The sequence below is a fragment of the Schistosoma mansoni genome (genome assembly GCF_000237925.1).
Source record: "Schistosoma mansoni, WGS project CABG00000000 data, supercontig 0334, strain Puerto Rico, whole genome shotgun sequence".
In the NCBI taxonomy this organism is placed as follows: domain Eukaryota; kingdom Metazoa; phylum Platyhelminthes; class Trematoda; order Strigeidida; family Schistosomatidae; genus Schistosoma; species Schistosoma mansoni.
In genome coordinates this window covers 8,854-25,840 of record NW_017386184.1, presented here as the reverse complement: position 1 = coordinate 25,840, position 16,987 = coordinate 8,854, and the positions used below count along the sequence as shown (strand labels likewise).

The window sequence follows — 16,987 nt, the reverse complement described above, 5'->3', positions numbered from 1 at the left end:
TCATCGTTCCTTTTACATACTGATATGACAGCGTGAGTATACTGTAAAAATAATTATCAACTACAGAAGTCCCATTACCTTATGTACATCTTTTAAACAGGCCTCAAAATTGTCCAGACTGGTAAGTCGCCGCGATGACATAATATCACTAAAGGTTCATCCTATATCATTACGATGGCGTCACTTTAGTTACTTGAAGGATGGACGTTACCAGACACAGTGTGGCTGAACTCAAATCACACCTAAAATTGTCTTAATTTGACCGCTTCTGCAAAACCTTACGAATCGTCGAGGTGACGCACCAATCGTTTCGCAATGGTTTGACCCTCAAGTGTTCAGCAACCTCCGTCAGTGAACCATATGTTTGAGGCGTTTTACTAGACGTACGGTGGGTTGAGCCGCTCCCCAGCTAGGTTATTTCAAAGAGTAACCATTTTGAGTTAACATTGCTAGCCAATTCATATTCATGAAAACATACTTCACATTTAACTGGGGAGGAGTTTAACTTAGTGGGGTTTTGATTGATGAGCCCTATATTGTTAGTCACTTACCACATGTTGGCCATTGCACCAAATATCTATTTAAAGGTCCAAGTTTCCACTAGTGGAGCTGGATTTATTTGTCTACTGATTTTTCTTATTATTCCCCAAACTTTTTGAAAATCAGGACTTCAGTTAAGGCTACTAGTAAATACGATTGTTGGTTCTTTACCCTTTCTCAATGGTTGCAAGTGATTGGTCTTGAAGAAAAAAACGAAATGATATCTACGTCATTATTTAAGATGCGTGGTGTTTATGTGAAACCCTTCAAACCACCACAAAGTGATCGTGTCAATCTATCCATGTAGCAGTTATAAATTCCTGTCACAAACGTTTCGCCTTCAGCAAAGCTATCGATTATCGGTTCCCTTGGTCAATCGTGATGCTTTTTCACGCTAAAGTTTTCAATTTCTATTAAGTCAGATTGAAATTCTTGGACATTTTAGTAAATCGTCTGAAGGCTGTGTGATTTGGTTACAACAGACGTTTCGAGGTTTCTGACTATACTGCATTACATTGTTGTTTTTAATTCAGGTGTGTTGCTTAAATCTACGTCTTTTTGAACCTGTGGCCAACTTGTCCATTCGTTAGTGCGTTGGTATTTCTGATCAGCCCTGATGGGTTGGTGTCTGACGAAATCTCTGCATGGATTCAAAAAGCTTGTTTGACTTTTGCCAACTTACGTCACTTATGGCGAAGGCCAGATATCCGTCTATCAATTAAGTGTATACTGCGTAGAAGTTCGTTCTGTTCTACTTTACAGCTGCGAAACGTGGTCATTAAGAGTAGAAGATACCCGCAAGTTACTGGTATTTGACCGCAGATGCTTTAGAAATATTGCTAGCATCTGCTGGGATCACCAGGTAAGTAATAGGTTAGACACAGGATATTAGAGAATGACGGTAAATCAATTGATAAGGTCATGAATCTTCATCGACTGAGATGGTTGGGCCACGTGTTACGTGTGCCTGAACACCGATTACCACGACGTGCTATGCTGACTAGTATTAGGGATGATTGGGAGAGAGTTAGAGGCGGCCAAACGAAAACGTGGCATCAATGCTTGAAGTCACTAACTTCTAGTCTGAGCCATGTTGGTAGATGCAGACTACTTGGTTGGGGTCCGCGTCACTATCGTAACCAATGGAGACTGTGTGACATGATTCAGAATCGATCACAATAGCGTAGGTGTATACACTCTTTATCTTCCCTTAAACTATGAAATCAAAATTGTTTCATATTTTTCTTTCTTGCTGTACTATATCCTTATATACAATCTTTCTTTTATATATTACCACTATTAAATTTGGTGTTCATCTTGTTGTGCTAATAAGGTACGGCAATTTGGACCGATGCATAAATGTGCCTGGTCCTACGTTGTAGCTGACTGACTGGTAACCTGAACTGTGTCAGATGTACATTAGTACACTCGTATTGATAATAACTTTCAGTCAACCTAAGTGATATGGATAACACCACACGGACTTACAGGCTTATAAGTCACTAAATTCTAAAGGCATTGTATGTCATGCATTGATTTAACTTTGTTACGTGTCTCACCACTGTCTTTGTCCTCTTACCATTACTGTATGCAGCGTAAACCTCACCGAAGTAATGTGATAAGCTTTCAGCTCTTATTGGGTTTAGTTCACCTAGAATGCCTGAGTTTACATAAGACAACAGCGAGGGATTTCTGTAACGCCATTCCCTCTGAAGATATTGTGTACTTCTCCAGTTAGCTTGTCTGGATTCACAGACCAGTATCTTGCATGTATATCTCTGACCCTTCAATCATATTAAAATTCGATCACTGTTTGGCAATCGGTATGGGGCTTAGTTGGCAACAAAATCGTTACGAGAGTAGGTAAAAATCATATTCATCAATGGCGATCCATGTTCTTACCAATCTTGTTCAAGACCATACTCTTTTGGTCAGCGTATGCATTTCTACTTTATTAACCGCTTTATGGTATTTAACATTCAACGTATACAAGAGTTTAGTAGAATTTTTTTGGTGGAGCAATTATATGTAAGTTATATGATGCCCCCAAATGCCTTGGTACGGCTGAGAGTGGGGAGAGTCCGCTCTCCCTCTCGAAATGCTCTCACATGGCCACGAGAATATATAGCCTCTGCCAGGGAAGTCCTACACACTGCCTTCTCGTGGCGGGGGTGTTGTTCACAAAAGTGAGAGGACGAAAAGCGAATGTCCGGCGCTTTAACCGGGTTGGTGGACATGGAGGGTCCACCTAGGGGAGTTGGAAAACCCTGATTCCAAACCAATGGTGCACATGGGCTCCAGTATCCTGAAGGAACGAATGGCGTATGAACCAACTGTTGGTCACTGGCTACCATGGGACTGCATCTCCTCACGATGCTCCACTGCCTTGTGGGTCAGACCTTTAGGTCAAAGGCTCGGGGTGTGGCCCCCTAAGAAAACCACCTGCTTCAGTCTGGGCACCTGGGCAGTATCACAGCCCTCACACAAATCGAATGAGATTTGTGAGGCGCATATATATCTGGTGCTTTTTGTACCAATATTTATGTGTTTAAATAAATAATAACATAAAATAAGTTGTATGATGCCGAAATTACAATATCTGTTCATATGTTTCGAGTACCTTACTGTTCTCTTATGATATGGCGACTTGATCCGGTGCGCGTACATGATAGATTCTGGTATGTTTATGGCTTGCTGATCTTTCGGTTGGTTTTAGTTTTTTCGATAAGGATCACTCATACACTATCATTATCGTTCCATTTTTTTAATAACTCTGTTGCTATCATAACCAATAGTTAGATACTTTGGATGGCGTGGCTCAAAATCATTTGCAATGGTGCAGGTCTATCCATTTTTCGAATCGTATCCTCGATGCCTAATCTTTTCTATCACCATTGATACTGTTACTACCTCAAATATTCTGGGATTTCACCAAACCATTTCATCCTTCTGTGCTAACAGAGTATGTGAACTTAGACCGATGTACATACGTACCAGAATTTTCGTTATGACTGATTGATATTCAAGGTAGTTCGGAATAAATATTACGAAAAATAGGCCACTGAAAATGTGTGGAAGAAATCTCTGCTCGTCCAATGTACTACATCGATTTCTCTTTAAAAGCTGTACTAAGTAAAAAAATTTTACCGCCACTATTTGGAAGAAAAATTACGTAAGTCGTCAAGTTAGCTGAGGCTGTCGCACAATAGTTCATGAGTAAATCCAATAAACGGTTCAGCATCCAAGTTGGTCGCTTGACATGTGGTTGGTAACTCATTTCATTAAAATAACGATCCTACATAAACTTGCTAATAAAGCAAAGAGTGCGGATCTTAATCTGATATTTGGTGACTGGTTTCTAGGTTCGTAGGTCTTTGTCGTAGTATATGAATAATTTACATGCTTTTATTGTAAGCTAGTCTGCAAAGTAAAATATGGTTGGGAATTGGTTGTTCTTTGAATTGGATTCCTTTAAGTCTTGTGCTCTTATATTAACTGCATTAATTTCAGGTTAATTGTATGCTAGAAATTGTAGACTTGAAAGAACCATATAAACTTGGATTGTCTATGGTACGTTGCTCTTATTAACTTAATTATACTAATTCTAGTGCTCCGTTCTGTGGATTTTTTCTTATCTTGCATTGCTATTTTACCTATTCGTAATTTTGTTTTGCATCACCGTTGGATTGTTTTACGTAACTGAGCTAGTGGAAGAATATATTGTCACTACAGGCAAGATAATACGCTACACAATATATGCAGAGATAGTACTTCATTTCATTCTTCTGATAACGGATGACGTTCCTGTAATACTTGTACTGACTGGATTAGTTTGTCATTGTTTTTATAGTTCAATGTTAAAAACATTTCCAACTTTCCATTATCAGTCATTCAACTTTCTCGGTAGTGGTTTTATGTTAATTATTCACCATTTAGTGGCATTTCGTGTATTTTCAAACAATCCAAGTCCATTCTCTTACCTCATAGCCTATTTTACATTTTTCCTATGGGCCGTTCCTTTTCTTTTTTTAATCTCATTATCAGCAAACGATTTTGTTCTACCACAAACAGTTGAATTTCGGTTTCCCGTTGAAAGTGATTTTTTATTACAGAGTCAACAGAAAAAACATGATGTAGTTTCTGCATATTTCAAATGTAAAAGAAAGAGCTTATATACATTTCTTGCTTATTTACGTGAATTTAGCATACCTTTACGTACCAAAAAGGGCTTCTGACTTTTGGCAATCGGTTTAAAGTTGGGGTTACTTAAATGGTAATCCATTCTGGTTTTCCATGAATAATCGAAATCTTGCCTGGATAGTTTTGTTTTGTCTATGTACTTTCATAATTCTACTGTGGTTGTTAACGTTTGTACCTAAGTTCCGGATTGAATCTTGCGAAACATTTTTCCCATAATGTGTATTTTGACTTAGTAAAATAAAATTACCTCAATTGAGTCCACCATGGTATGTACTTCTTTTAGCTGTAATAGATCCACTGTTCGGTTTTACTGAGTTTCTACTCATCTATTTAAGGTATATTTACATTATCAGTGGATTGTATGTAAGTCTGTAAGTAATGCACATTCATTTTCTTATATTTAGTGGGAATGATTACGACAAAGAAGTATGTAGCTAAACAAACATTTTTCGTGCTCTAGGTTATACGAAAACTACCGATCAACCGAAATCCAGTTGATGTAACAGGACTCTCATGCGTTAGCCACTGGTTTAAAGTGTAGCGTTTAAATCACCAAGACAACCAACTAATTAGGAATCAGCTTAAGATGTTGCTGAATGGATATTAATGACCTTGAGATGGTCCATTGAATACTCGAGATATTTGATTGGTTCTGGGGAAATAGGAAGTTTGGAATGTGTCTCTATGTATGTTCACAATCATCACTTTTGCTTGCTTACGACTGCATATAGTGTGTTTAGTATGAGAATACTAACTTAATTTTAGCTTATCGGCACAATCGTGATAAGTGATGTGTTCAAGGAAATACTGTGGTTGTTGAGAATGCTATCTAAGAGATCACTGAATTATCAACAAATTTTAGCGGAGGAAATATTTTTTAATGCATATATAACTAATACTAGTTCCAACTACACGTCGGTCATCATGAAACAGTACAATATCTTACACGTGGTTGATGAACTAGTATCATTTCTGCCTCTTATTTCTCATTGTCACTTCGGACAATCAATTAGTTGGAATTATTTTTTAATTTTAGCCTGGATATGCATGCTCACAGTTCCTCGTCGATTTTATAACGTAACGGTAAGATGGTTAGTTTATAATGTACCGGGTGAGATGAAATTATTTAAGTATCATAATTGTTTCTTGCATTATTTGCTGCTCTTGCCCACTCATTTTTTACCTATTTAACAATTAATTTTTTATTATATTTACTCTCCCTCATCTTTCACGATTTCACTCACTTATATGTGCGGCGCATATTTGTTTTAGTCCCTGTTTGTAGCAACATTTATGTATTCAAATAAAATAAGTTTGCAAAGCCTTGTAGTATCGGTTGTTATGTTAAGCCCATATACTTTATTCTAGTTGCTGGCCAAGCCAATTCGCCTGTCATGAGTCATATTTTGATCTTGTTAATCATTTGCTTATTAACCTTGGCTATACTTTTATATGAGCATATATGTGTACATTTCGTATCTTATTCATCATATGTCTGTCACTCATTTTTGTCTGACTATAAATGTTGACTAACGCTTGCTTAAATCGAGTTGGCTTCACAGCCAATCTCCAATACGCATTGTTTTCGCTTCGCTCTCGAGTTGGCTTCCCAGCCATCTCCAATACGCATCATCTTTCGCCTCGCTCACTCGCTTGCCGCTCACTCGCTCGTTATTATTCGCTCAGGTGTTGCTAACTTTCTGACCTGAGTTATTCGACAATAAACTGTAGTTGCTGCTATCCTTTGTCTTCTGATTTTACGCGCCGTTAAGATTAGAATTATATCGGTTATCGAAACGAACGATTAACGAATCGCGGCACTACAGAATTGGAGGCCTCGCCCTACGAGCACGACGCTACAGAATTGGATACCTCGCCGTACGAGCACGACGCTACAGAATTGGATACCTCGCCGAACGAGCACGACGCAATATAATTGGTTGCCTCGCCGTACGAGCACGACGCAACAGAATTGGACACCTCGCCGAACGAGCACGACGCAACAGAATTGGATGCCTCGACGAACGAACACGGACCAGAATCGACAACCTCTGTGTACGAACTCACTACATAATTGGCGACCGCAACGAGCGAACACAAATCAAAAATGGAACCGCCAACGACATATTTCGTTATGATCCGAATAATCATCATATGCTCATTATTACAATAATGTCATATCTTCATCTAACGTGGGATTATTATTTTTGTTCGTATTAACATTAAACTATGACATATACGTAGTCATATCACTAATCGAACAAATTATAATGATATGGACATTACACGTTATGATATTCGAAACTCACCGGATTATTTTTATTATCCAATGACGTACAATTTTCCTGATTCAAGTGAGTTCGTTCCAATTTTTTTCATGTCATTTTCGGCTTAATATTACACTATCATAGACATAAGTTTGGAGTTATACTCCCGATAGTAGGAACTTATGTTCTCGATACAACTAATGTTCATTCATCTTATTGGTACGCAGCAATCGTCGTTCTCTATATTTTCAGCGACAACCAAAACCGAACTTCCTCAATTTTTGTTTCACTATGATCCCTACTTTAATGTCAGCGACAACCAAAACCGAACTTCCTCAATTTTTGTTTCACGATGATCCCTAGTTTGTTCATATTATCTATTCATTCACATGTATAACTGAATGCTGCATCATCCGTTACCCATAAACACTATTCGATTACTGCAATTAATATTCTATTTCCATTCCACTGTACGCCAGAACATAGAGTTTAGAGCTAGTCTCTCATAGATACACTCTTGTTCGTCACATTCAAGTCAGTCTCACTCGCCGTCATCGATAATCATATGTATTGGTATTTTTATCATGCCTTTATACGGTTTCGTAACAAATGAGGTTGAGCGCATATCCCTCTAACTACACAAACCACGCTAGGCTGCATGACCATAAAGGAATACGACTCCGCATATCTCGACTCAGCAGTCACTATCCTGTCCCTCTGGTCATTCTACTAATACATATTTAACGATAACTCGACGCACACGACAACGTACACTGACTTCGCATTTCATGATCATTATCATTAGCAGTACAGCAATGAATATCAACCGTTGATGCAGTCATCATCCTACGGCTGGATTATTTTTTATCCCACATGAAATCCAGGCATGTAAATTCGAATCTACTAATCGCTGATCGACGCTATTTACTTTACTGCGGCTTATCGGAACATATTTCGCTGTTCTTTATCCTCATATTCAGTCAGCACCACAGACCAATTACTGTTATACTCTATTTTCACGATATTTCGATTCGCGCATATGAACATGTTATTTTATCATTCGGACAGTCACTACATAAATGCATGTTAAATTTTTTTGTACGCTTACCAATTTACTCATAATCACATGCTAGCATTTCAATTTTTGTCCGCATCTTGACAATATTCATGTACCTTTTTACATAAGTATGACACTTTCGTTTAATACGCTCACCCCACTTGACACTGTAATTTATCAGGTATTGCACCATCTTTTTCCCACATTTTGACGTTATCCACACACCGCTTCAGTGTTATTTTTCGAAAACAGACATTTTTTTATAAATGTGCTATTTTCTACAAGGGGGCTATGTAGTATCGGTTGTTATGTTAAGCCCATATACTTTATTCTAGTTGCTGGCCAAGCCAATTCGCCTGTCATGAGTCATATTTTGATCTTGTTAATCATTTGCTTATTAACCTTGGCTATACTTTTATATGAGCATATATGTGTACATTTCGTATCTTATTCATCATATGTCTGTCACTCATTTTTGTCTGACTATAAATGTTGACTAACGCTTGCTTAAATCGAGTTGGCTTCACAGCCAATCTCCAATACGCATTGTTTTCGCTTCGCTCTCGAGTTGGCTTCCCAGCCATCTCCAATACGCATCATCTTTCGCCTCGCTCACTCGCTTGCCGCTCACTCGCTCGTTATTATTCGCTCAGGTGTTGCTAACTTTCTGACCTGAGTTATTCGACAATAAACTGTAGTTGCTGCTATCCTTTGTCTTCTGATTTTACGCGCCGTTAAGATTAGAATTATATCGGTTATCGAAACGAACGATTAACGAATCGCGGCACTACAGCCTTATCTCTTCTTTTAATTGAAATGCGTTGTGGCTTCCTAATTAGGTAAATTTAGCTGCATTTGCGTAGACACTGATGTATTGTTTAAAAACTGAATGACATTCCCAGCAACCCTCCATTGTTACTTTCTATTATTTTACTGTTCACTATCAATCTGAATAAAAAATTGGTACCTGATATTGGTGAAGTAAACTATAATAGATGCAAAGCAAGCCGCTGCAACAGATCATGACAATTTAACCTCAAAATTTTCAAGGATTTTATCGCCGTCTCATCAGTTATATTGAATGGAATAATAACTAATTTTTATGAACTGGATGTAATTCATTTGGGATTTTCCTGATGACCATTTATCTCAGTTCATAACGCCTGCGAAGAAACTAGTTTAAAGAGTATGATGCTAAGATAGAGTTCAAGGCAAACGACATGGGTTCTGTGAGTTTCATATCAAATAAATATATCGAGTTACTGAACGATTTTCTCCCAGATATTATTGGTTTTGTATGAGCTTGTAGTGGGCTTTCATCTCACTAGGCTTATGTCAAATAGTGTATATCAAGTTTATTGAAATTAGTTACTCGTTATTTAAATATGTTTGATATGCTTCTTAAGAAAACTCTTCATCTGAATTTACAGTTATTGGTCTCCAACTGAGAGACCCTCATTTACTTGAAGTATGTAATTAACATAGTTTTGTTTGCTGAAGATGCCTCTAAAATACGTTTTCTGAAAATATCAAGAATTAGATACATCTTCCTTCCCGTAGGCCTTAAGTGTTCGCTCGCATATGTTTTAGAAGGATTCCTTGAGCTTCTCAGTTAGCTGACTGTGAATCGAGATGTATTTTCTCCCCAAACACAAATATAGCTTCAACACTAGTCTGTTTCAATAATCAGTCTAGCCATATAGTCCCATGTGGTGCATATTCATTTATTTGAACACAATTATTAGTAGAAGGGGGCACCGAATACATATGCGCCAAACAATAGCGATGAGGTTGTCATTTATTTTATTATTTTATTTAAACACATAAATATTGGTACAAAAAGCACCAGATATATATGCGCCTCACAAATCTCATTCGATTTGTGTGAGGGCTGTGATACTGCCCAGGTGCCCAGACTGAAGCAGGTGGTTTTCTTAGGGGGCCACACCCCGAGCCTTTGACCTAAAGGTCTGACCCACAAGGCAGTGGAGCATCGTGAGGAGATGCAGTCCCATGGTAGCCAGTGACCAACAGTTGGTTCATACGCCATTCGTTCCTTCAGGATACTGGAGCCCATGTGCACCATTGGTTTGGAATCAGGGTTTTCCAACTCCCCTAGGTGGACCCTCCATGTCCACCAACCCGGTTAAAGCGCCGGACATTCGCTTTTCGTCCTCTCACTTTTGTGAACAACACCCCCGCCACGAGAAGGCAGTGTGTAGGACTTCCCTGGCAGAGGCTATATATTCTCGTGGCCATGTGAGAGCATTTCGAGAGGGAGAGCGGACTCTCCCCACTCTCAGCCGTACCAGGGCATTTGGGGGCTGTTGTCAAGAGATGGAGAACGGAGGGTGAGCATAATAAAAGAAGAGCAATAATGAACAGAGATTAGTGTATGAGAGCGAAATAATAATGATGAGAGAAGCAGTTCATTTTGTAGAAATACAACCACAAAGAATTCTTTCAGTTAAGGAATTTACGTTCACTTTTATGAAGAAGGTTACATCAGGATAGCAACTGGCTTTTATTCTGAGCCATGTCTGATAACATTCCTAGCCACTGTTGCATCATCTTTAGGACCCCTACCGAGGGAGTCGTGAAGGACTAACAGAAACCAGCCCTGTACAGATTTCTTTCATACCATGTTGTGCACTGACTACTCTGCTTTTCCTAACCGGTTCCAATTTCAGGAAATAATGCGCGATGTGGAGTTCTCTGGAACGATATTTGCAGGACATGTGCAATCAACCCAAGTCTGTGTCTCAAGATGGTGATACCAGTTGAATTACCGTTGCTGTACCTGAACACTTGATGCCGAACCTCTTCATTACTAACGTGGTGTTACCATTGGATGTCAACAACCCTTCGGAGACAACGATAGTCAAACACAGAGTCGTCTAACATCCTCAACTCAGAGAGACCAGGTTTCAAGAGCATAGACTAAAACTGCTTTTACCGAGACTTAGTAGACCTGACCTTCTACATCTAGAGTAACATCACGAAGGAGCCGAAGATGGCACAAATTGGCATAAGCTGCTCTGGCTTTCACTGTACGCGGATCGGTCTTATCACCCACGTGACCACCAACAATTATGTAGCTACCCAGATGCACGAACTTCTCGATTACTGCTATATGTGTCTGAAGTGTTTTGTCCGTATTTCGAAGGTATTTGTCTCACAGCAGTCCAGATTGTGCTTCTCATGGCTGTAAAATATAGATTTTGTATGTTGAAGATATATATGCACTCGAATTATTCGATCATATTTCCATTACAAGCATTCCTCTCACATGACCTAACAACCGAATGGCGTGGATCACCAAACAAAGGTAGTACATCATTTACGATCATAAACACGGCAGTCAAGTTTAAGAAACTGCGAAGGCGGACAGTGAAATGCCACCAGTTTTGAAATTCATTGGTCATTAGTCTGGGTTGTGTTGGGTGGATAATACTTCATTTTTAGGGTGTAAAGGATAACCGTATTCTTTAGCGCAAGACTGTGAATGATGTATCTTGAGATTAATGTGTACGCCGTATGTCTTCATTCTTTACCCTCCTCTGAGTTTGATCTAAATGCCATTCTTTACTTGTATATGACTGACTATTATGTTGCTTTCTGTTGACAATTAAACTCAGTTTATTTTTCGTGTCGTTACTCTTAACCTCACCTTTAAAAATACCATCATCTACTCTCTATAATCCTAATTTTAATGCGTTTACGTAATTGGGGTGGTTAGATTATTCCTATAAGCTATACTCCAGTTTCCTGCATTCGAAATAATGAGTATCTCAAACAAACCCTTAATTTCTGTGAATTTTCCAAAGAAAACTCAAGATAGCTAAAGCATATTTTTATCTGATATAAAAATAATGTCTTATCATGTCAATCCCTTGTAGTAATTCTTAGGTAAGTATATTAATCGTCTCCAAGTTCTTGTGTATTTTTGAGCACCATATTGATCTGAAGTTAGAATCAACTTGTTGATTAGTCGTGATGTGAGAAGTAGCCAGTAAATATTGGAATCGGACATCGAGTTTTGCGTTGAAAAGGTGAATCAATCAATAATGAGCAGGAAAACTAAAATAGCCATATGGCCTTGCGATAGATTCGGTGGAAATTTTATTTGCTTTATTTACTGAGTCAACCTGTAAAGTCGATAAGTGTTTGGCAGCTTCTAAACGTTGGAAACTATATATATACTAGATGATAACAAATCGTAAAACCATCCAGTGGGTTTGTCAATTGTTATTGAGGAAATCATTACGCAACTCTCGTCTTACAATCATAAGTGATTAGTTATACATGAAGCTTAAGACAGACTAAATTTCTAGTTTTCAAGCGATAGTTCTGTTGAGGTTTAGTTTCCTATTAAAATTACAAGTGTACAGCTAGAGATAATTTGTATTTTAATACTAAACTTATCTCCTTATATTAGTTACTACGACTAGACTATGGAACCTAGAACTTCATATATCAGGGTTGCATACTTTCCGCATCCCTATTTAACTTTGTTTTAGTTGTTCTTTGAGGGATAATGCTTTCGTCCTCTCACTTTTCATGGGTTGTTTTCTTACCAGGAGACTCGATTATTGATTTATAACATGCAGATAAGATACTTCTATCCTATGAGAACGCTGACAAAATGCAGTCTTGTGATCACCTTGGATAAAAATTTAAGCGTGTTTGAGATACAATCCCCCCATCATAATTTAGAACGTTTCATCAGGATTGATCTACATCATCGCCTAGATTGGTCACATGTGTTGGAGGAATTGGGGGCGTCGAGTAGTTCTCTCGTTCTAGAAGTTTCATAAGTCCTAGAGGGTAGGCATGTGGTGAAATCTTGTTACGGATTCAGAAATCTCGGTTGGCTCTTGCCAAGTTTTGTCACCTGTCAGACAGGAGAGATATGTCTGCTAATCAGGGGGCAAGCACAGCGAACAACATCGGGTTCTGTTTTACATGATGTAGGCGAAATGTGGTCATTATAAATAGATACGTTACTAATATTTTCTCATTGATGCCTTCAGAGCATTTTTCTCTTATACCGAGTTAGCGTGACTGAGGCTGAACGCAGAGTGTTAGTTAACGATGACTAGTCGGTTTGCAATGTAATCAGTTTTCTTCGAATGAGATGGTTTGGTCATTTGTTGGGCGTACACGACCGCGGCCCACGTTGATGTGCAATGCTTGCTGGTGTGGAAGTAAATCACCCCACAGTTTCCCGTCTTGTATCACTATACTGCTGTGAAACTTGATTTGTAAAAGTAATTATAGTGCACTTCTAGATAGCCTTACCGAAAGTTGGATTACTAATATTTGGTTTAGTGGTCTCATAACTTTCCAAGCTGTCACACCTAAAAAATTAACTGCTGTTTTACCATAAATAAAGAGAACTCTGTAATTTGTTTGCATATGAACTGATTGGACATTACAGTAATTCTCTTTTCCCTTTTGAACAATAATTTATTGCTTTACCTTAGTAAGTTCCCCTCAATTTCATTCTCTTCTTATATGATCTGGACAATAAAGTTACTTGAGTTCATATCTTATGAAACTACTAAATAATTCAGTATTTCACTTATATGAACCGTAACGTTTTTATTTAAGCTGGTTTAGACTATAAAGGCTATGAACAACCTTTGTTGTCCAGTTATTACAAATTTTACAAGTTTCGCAAAATGCACTTGTCATTATAAATTACGCATTAAATTATATATTAATTATTCTTCACTCCAATACCGGATGTTTTCAGTGGCATGAATAAGAAGGGTGTTCAGACAGTCATTTTTGTATGACCATATTTTTGCAGTTCTAGTGATGAATATTTCCTTGAATCTTAGAACCAGTTATGAGACAGAATAAATCCATAGATTTTAAACAATATCTTTTATAAAATGCCTGAAATAATCTCAAAACATGAATAATTAATGAAATGTACTTACATACATTTTCCTCAAAAATATATTACAGATATATGGCTTACGTATACTCTATAAACTATGTCAGTTTGAATGAAGAACGGAAAGTCGAGTTGAAATACTTAAAAGATGTTATTTTTGTGTTCACTTGAAAACATTCTGTCATGCTCACCAACGAAACGCTGTAAAACTGATTCAGGATCGTCACTTACTTCAGTTAATAGCTGGATCGCATCCAGTCTTAATAAACGCTGCTTATTTTTTTCTGCGATTTGACTCAAATCAATAAACTCGTTAGACGAAGAATTCAAGTGTTTAATCTCATTTGACTTATCTTGAGGTTTAATTAACGAGTTATTCTCATCTAACATTGGGTTTCGGATCTCGGATGTTTTACAGTTTTGAACATTTTTCTCCCTTATTGAGTGAGCTCTGCTCTTATCCTTAGTGTTTTGCAATAGTTCCATTCTCAATTCTTGGAGATGATTGTCTTGCTTTCTCAAGAGAGCTATCTGTTTCCTGTCTAGATCTCTTAAATCTTCTCTGTAAGGCTCTTCCAACGAACTCTCTGGCTGAATGTTTTGAACATGACCAGATATTTGCCCCGCTGAACTATGAGTGTTATTTTTGTTATTAATTGAAGCATCTTGGAATAATTCTACAGCTTTTATGTTTATTCGAGGTCGAGATCGTTGTTTACATGTGCCAACCTCTATAAGTTCTTTGTTATAACCGCAAGTATGTTTCTGTTGGTAATACATCGACTCAGTTTTGGATTTTTCCCTGTCTAGTTGGGCTTTTAGTGCGTTTAACTGTTTCAATATTGACTGCGTCTTTTCACTGCTGTGTTTATCAGATGTCTCACTACCAGACTGCTTCAAGTCATTTAGTTTGCTGGCTTCTGGTCCTATTAGGATTTTAGGACTGCATGTTGGTGACTTTATATTTTTTGATGGACGTTTGCACCTAGTATTCCTCATCTCGATAGACTTTGTTTTATCTGCAGTATGCTCTTCTTTGCGTTTTAATTTGTACTCATTACTTTTGTCGCCCAATTGTTGAGTATCTTGCTCAACTTTATTTTGCCTTCGTTCTTGTTCCGTTTCGAACTCTTTCTGCATTTTCAACCGTTCCGCTCTAATCCTTTCCATTTCGCGTTGTTCAAGCTCGACTTCTTTTTGTTTCTTAAGCTCCATAAACTGACGTTTCTCCGCTATCTGCTGAGCCAGTTCTTTTTTGTACTTTTGGAGATTGTTTTTCTGTACCTCCGTTAATGGGCTGCCAAATATCCCATGTCCACCTCTGGCAAAATTGGGTTCGGCATTTGCTGAAGTTCTCTCTGAAGCTTCAAAGTAGATATCTTTCGATACATCTAAACCGGTACGCATCTGTTGGTCAGAAAACTGTTCGGAGTTGATAGAGTTTGGCATGTTTTGTTGAGGAAGATGGATTGCCCTCGATAAGTCAACGTTGCAGTTTTGCTCCTCGATCTTTCTATTATATTCTTCGTCCTCCTCTTTCTGCTTAGCTTTCTTCGCCCTTGCCTCCTCAATTTGTTTTTTCAACTCCTCAGCATATTGCATTTTTTTAAATTTTGGGTCCTTTTGGTTTTCCACTGTATTCATCTTATCGCTACTACTGACACTAGCAGTCAACCTTCCAGAGGGTGGAAATTGAGTTGATGTGTGTATTGCGAGCAAATCTCTTTGTCCTACATCAAAATACAAACATTCTGTCGAATTTAACTGTGCCTCATTCGGATTTGTTTTATTTGATTCAATTTCTGAATTTTTATATTCATAAGTGGGAATAGAGCACATAGTAGCACCTTTTATACTCTCCGCTTTCTCATGTGAACGCTTTTTTTCCGCCTCAGTAATCTGTAGCTCTAACTCTTTTCTGTAATTGTCCTTTATATTTTGCTTAGAATATTCCACCTCGTTCTTTGCAGACTTCCATGAACTCAACAAAAGATTACGAAAACCCTGATTTGTTTGATTTGAGTGGTCTAACGCATACGGATTTTGAACATTCTTTAGCTTATTGTATTCTTCTTCTATAAGACTAAGACGTTTGTCTGCTTCAGTTATCTGGTGTAGACGTTTTTTGAGCTCTTCGTATCTACTAACACCGAGTTTACATTAAATTAAAACCTACTTGTTTTCTGCATCCAGATCTTTGGGTACTGAGTTGTTCTTTAATTCCTTGATAGTGGGAGCACCTCCATCATATGATACTAAGGGTTTATCACTTAAACTGGTAATATTTTTAAATTTTAGGTTACTTGAGGAAAATTTAAACATACTCAGGTCTGTTAGGGTGCACTACAGGCCTTTGATCGTTGAAGAGGGTGTTAATTTTTTTTTCTAGTTCCATCAATCTGCATCCTAAATCACTCTTCGGTAGCTCATCTTGTACACCAAACGATTCATTTGTATTTTGAAAACTGTCGACCACCTTCACAGATCCCGAATAGTCCTGTGATCGGTGACAATTCTTCTTTTTATCGGAGAATCTATTATGGAAGTTTTTTTCCTCTCTTTCCTTGAATTCCAAATAATCTTGCATAAGTTCTTCACGCTTCTTTGCTCTCTCGAATTCATACTGCCCGAATTTAGAAAAAAAGTTTTCTTCACGTGGAATATTCAAATGATCCATAATTTAATCACTGAGCATATGCAACGCTGCTGTATGAGTTCTGGTTACTTAATTCAGTTGCTACGATTTCATAGCCTTGTATTTATCTTATGTATACCTCGTGAAAGATTTAAACACATATGGGATAGCAGTGTGATAAATAAAAATTCACTCCTGATGAGCGTATAATTGAAACAAGGGAATATATGGATAAATTACAAGCAGATATACGTCATAGAAAAGTGGTCTATTGTATCCTACTGTCTGATAAGCACTATCTTCGTGACGAGTGTACCATGTTACAAAGTTTCGAAAAATGCAATCACAAAGCTGGGTTTGATGTTCTAGTTCAGGGTTTTGAT

General features: G+C 37.9%; 1 protein-coding gene across 1 annotated transcript; it reads right to left on the bottom strand.

Moving 5' to 3' along the window:
* Positions 1-11,982: 11,982 nt before the first annotated feature.
* Positions 11,983-16,646, bottom strand: Smp_181450 (DNA double-strand break repair rad50 ATPase,putative; the record flags this gene model as incomplete). Its single annotated transcript, XM_018792361.1, has 4 exons — positions 11,983-12,027; positions 14,201-16,112; positions 16,146-16,244; positions 16,294-16,646. 4 exons carry the CDS (start codon positions 16,644-16,646, stop codon positions 11,983-11,985), a joined length of 2,409 nt encoding a protein of 802 aa, XP_018644507.1.
* Positions 16,647-16,987: the final 341 nt, after the last annotated feature.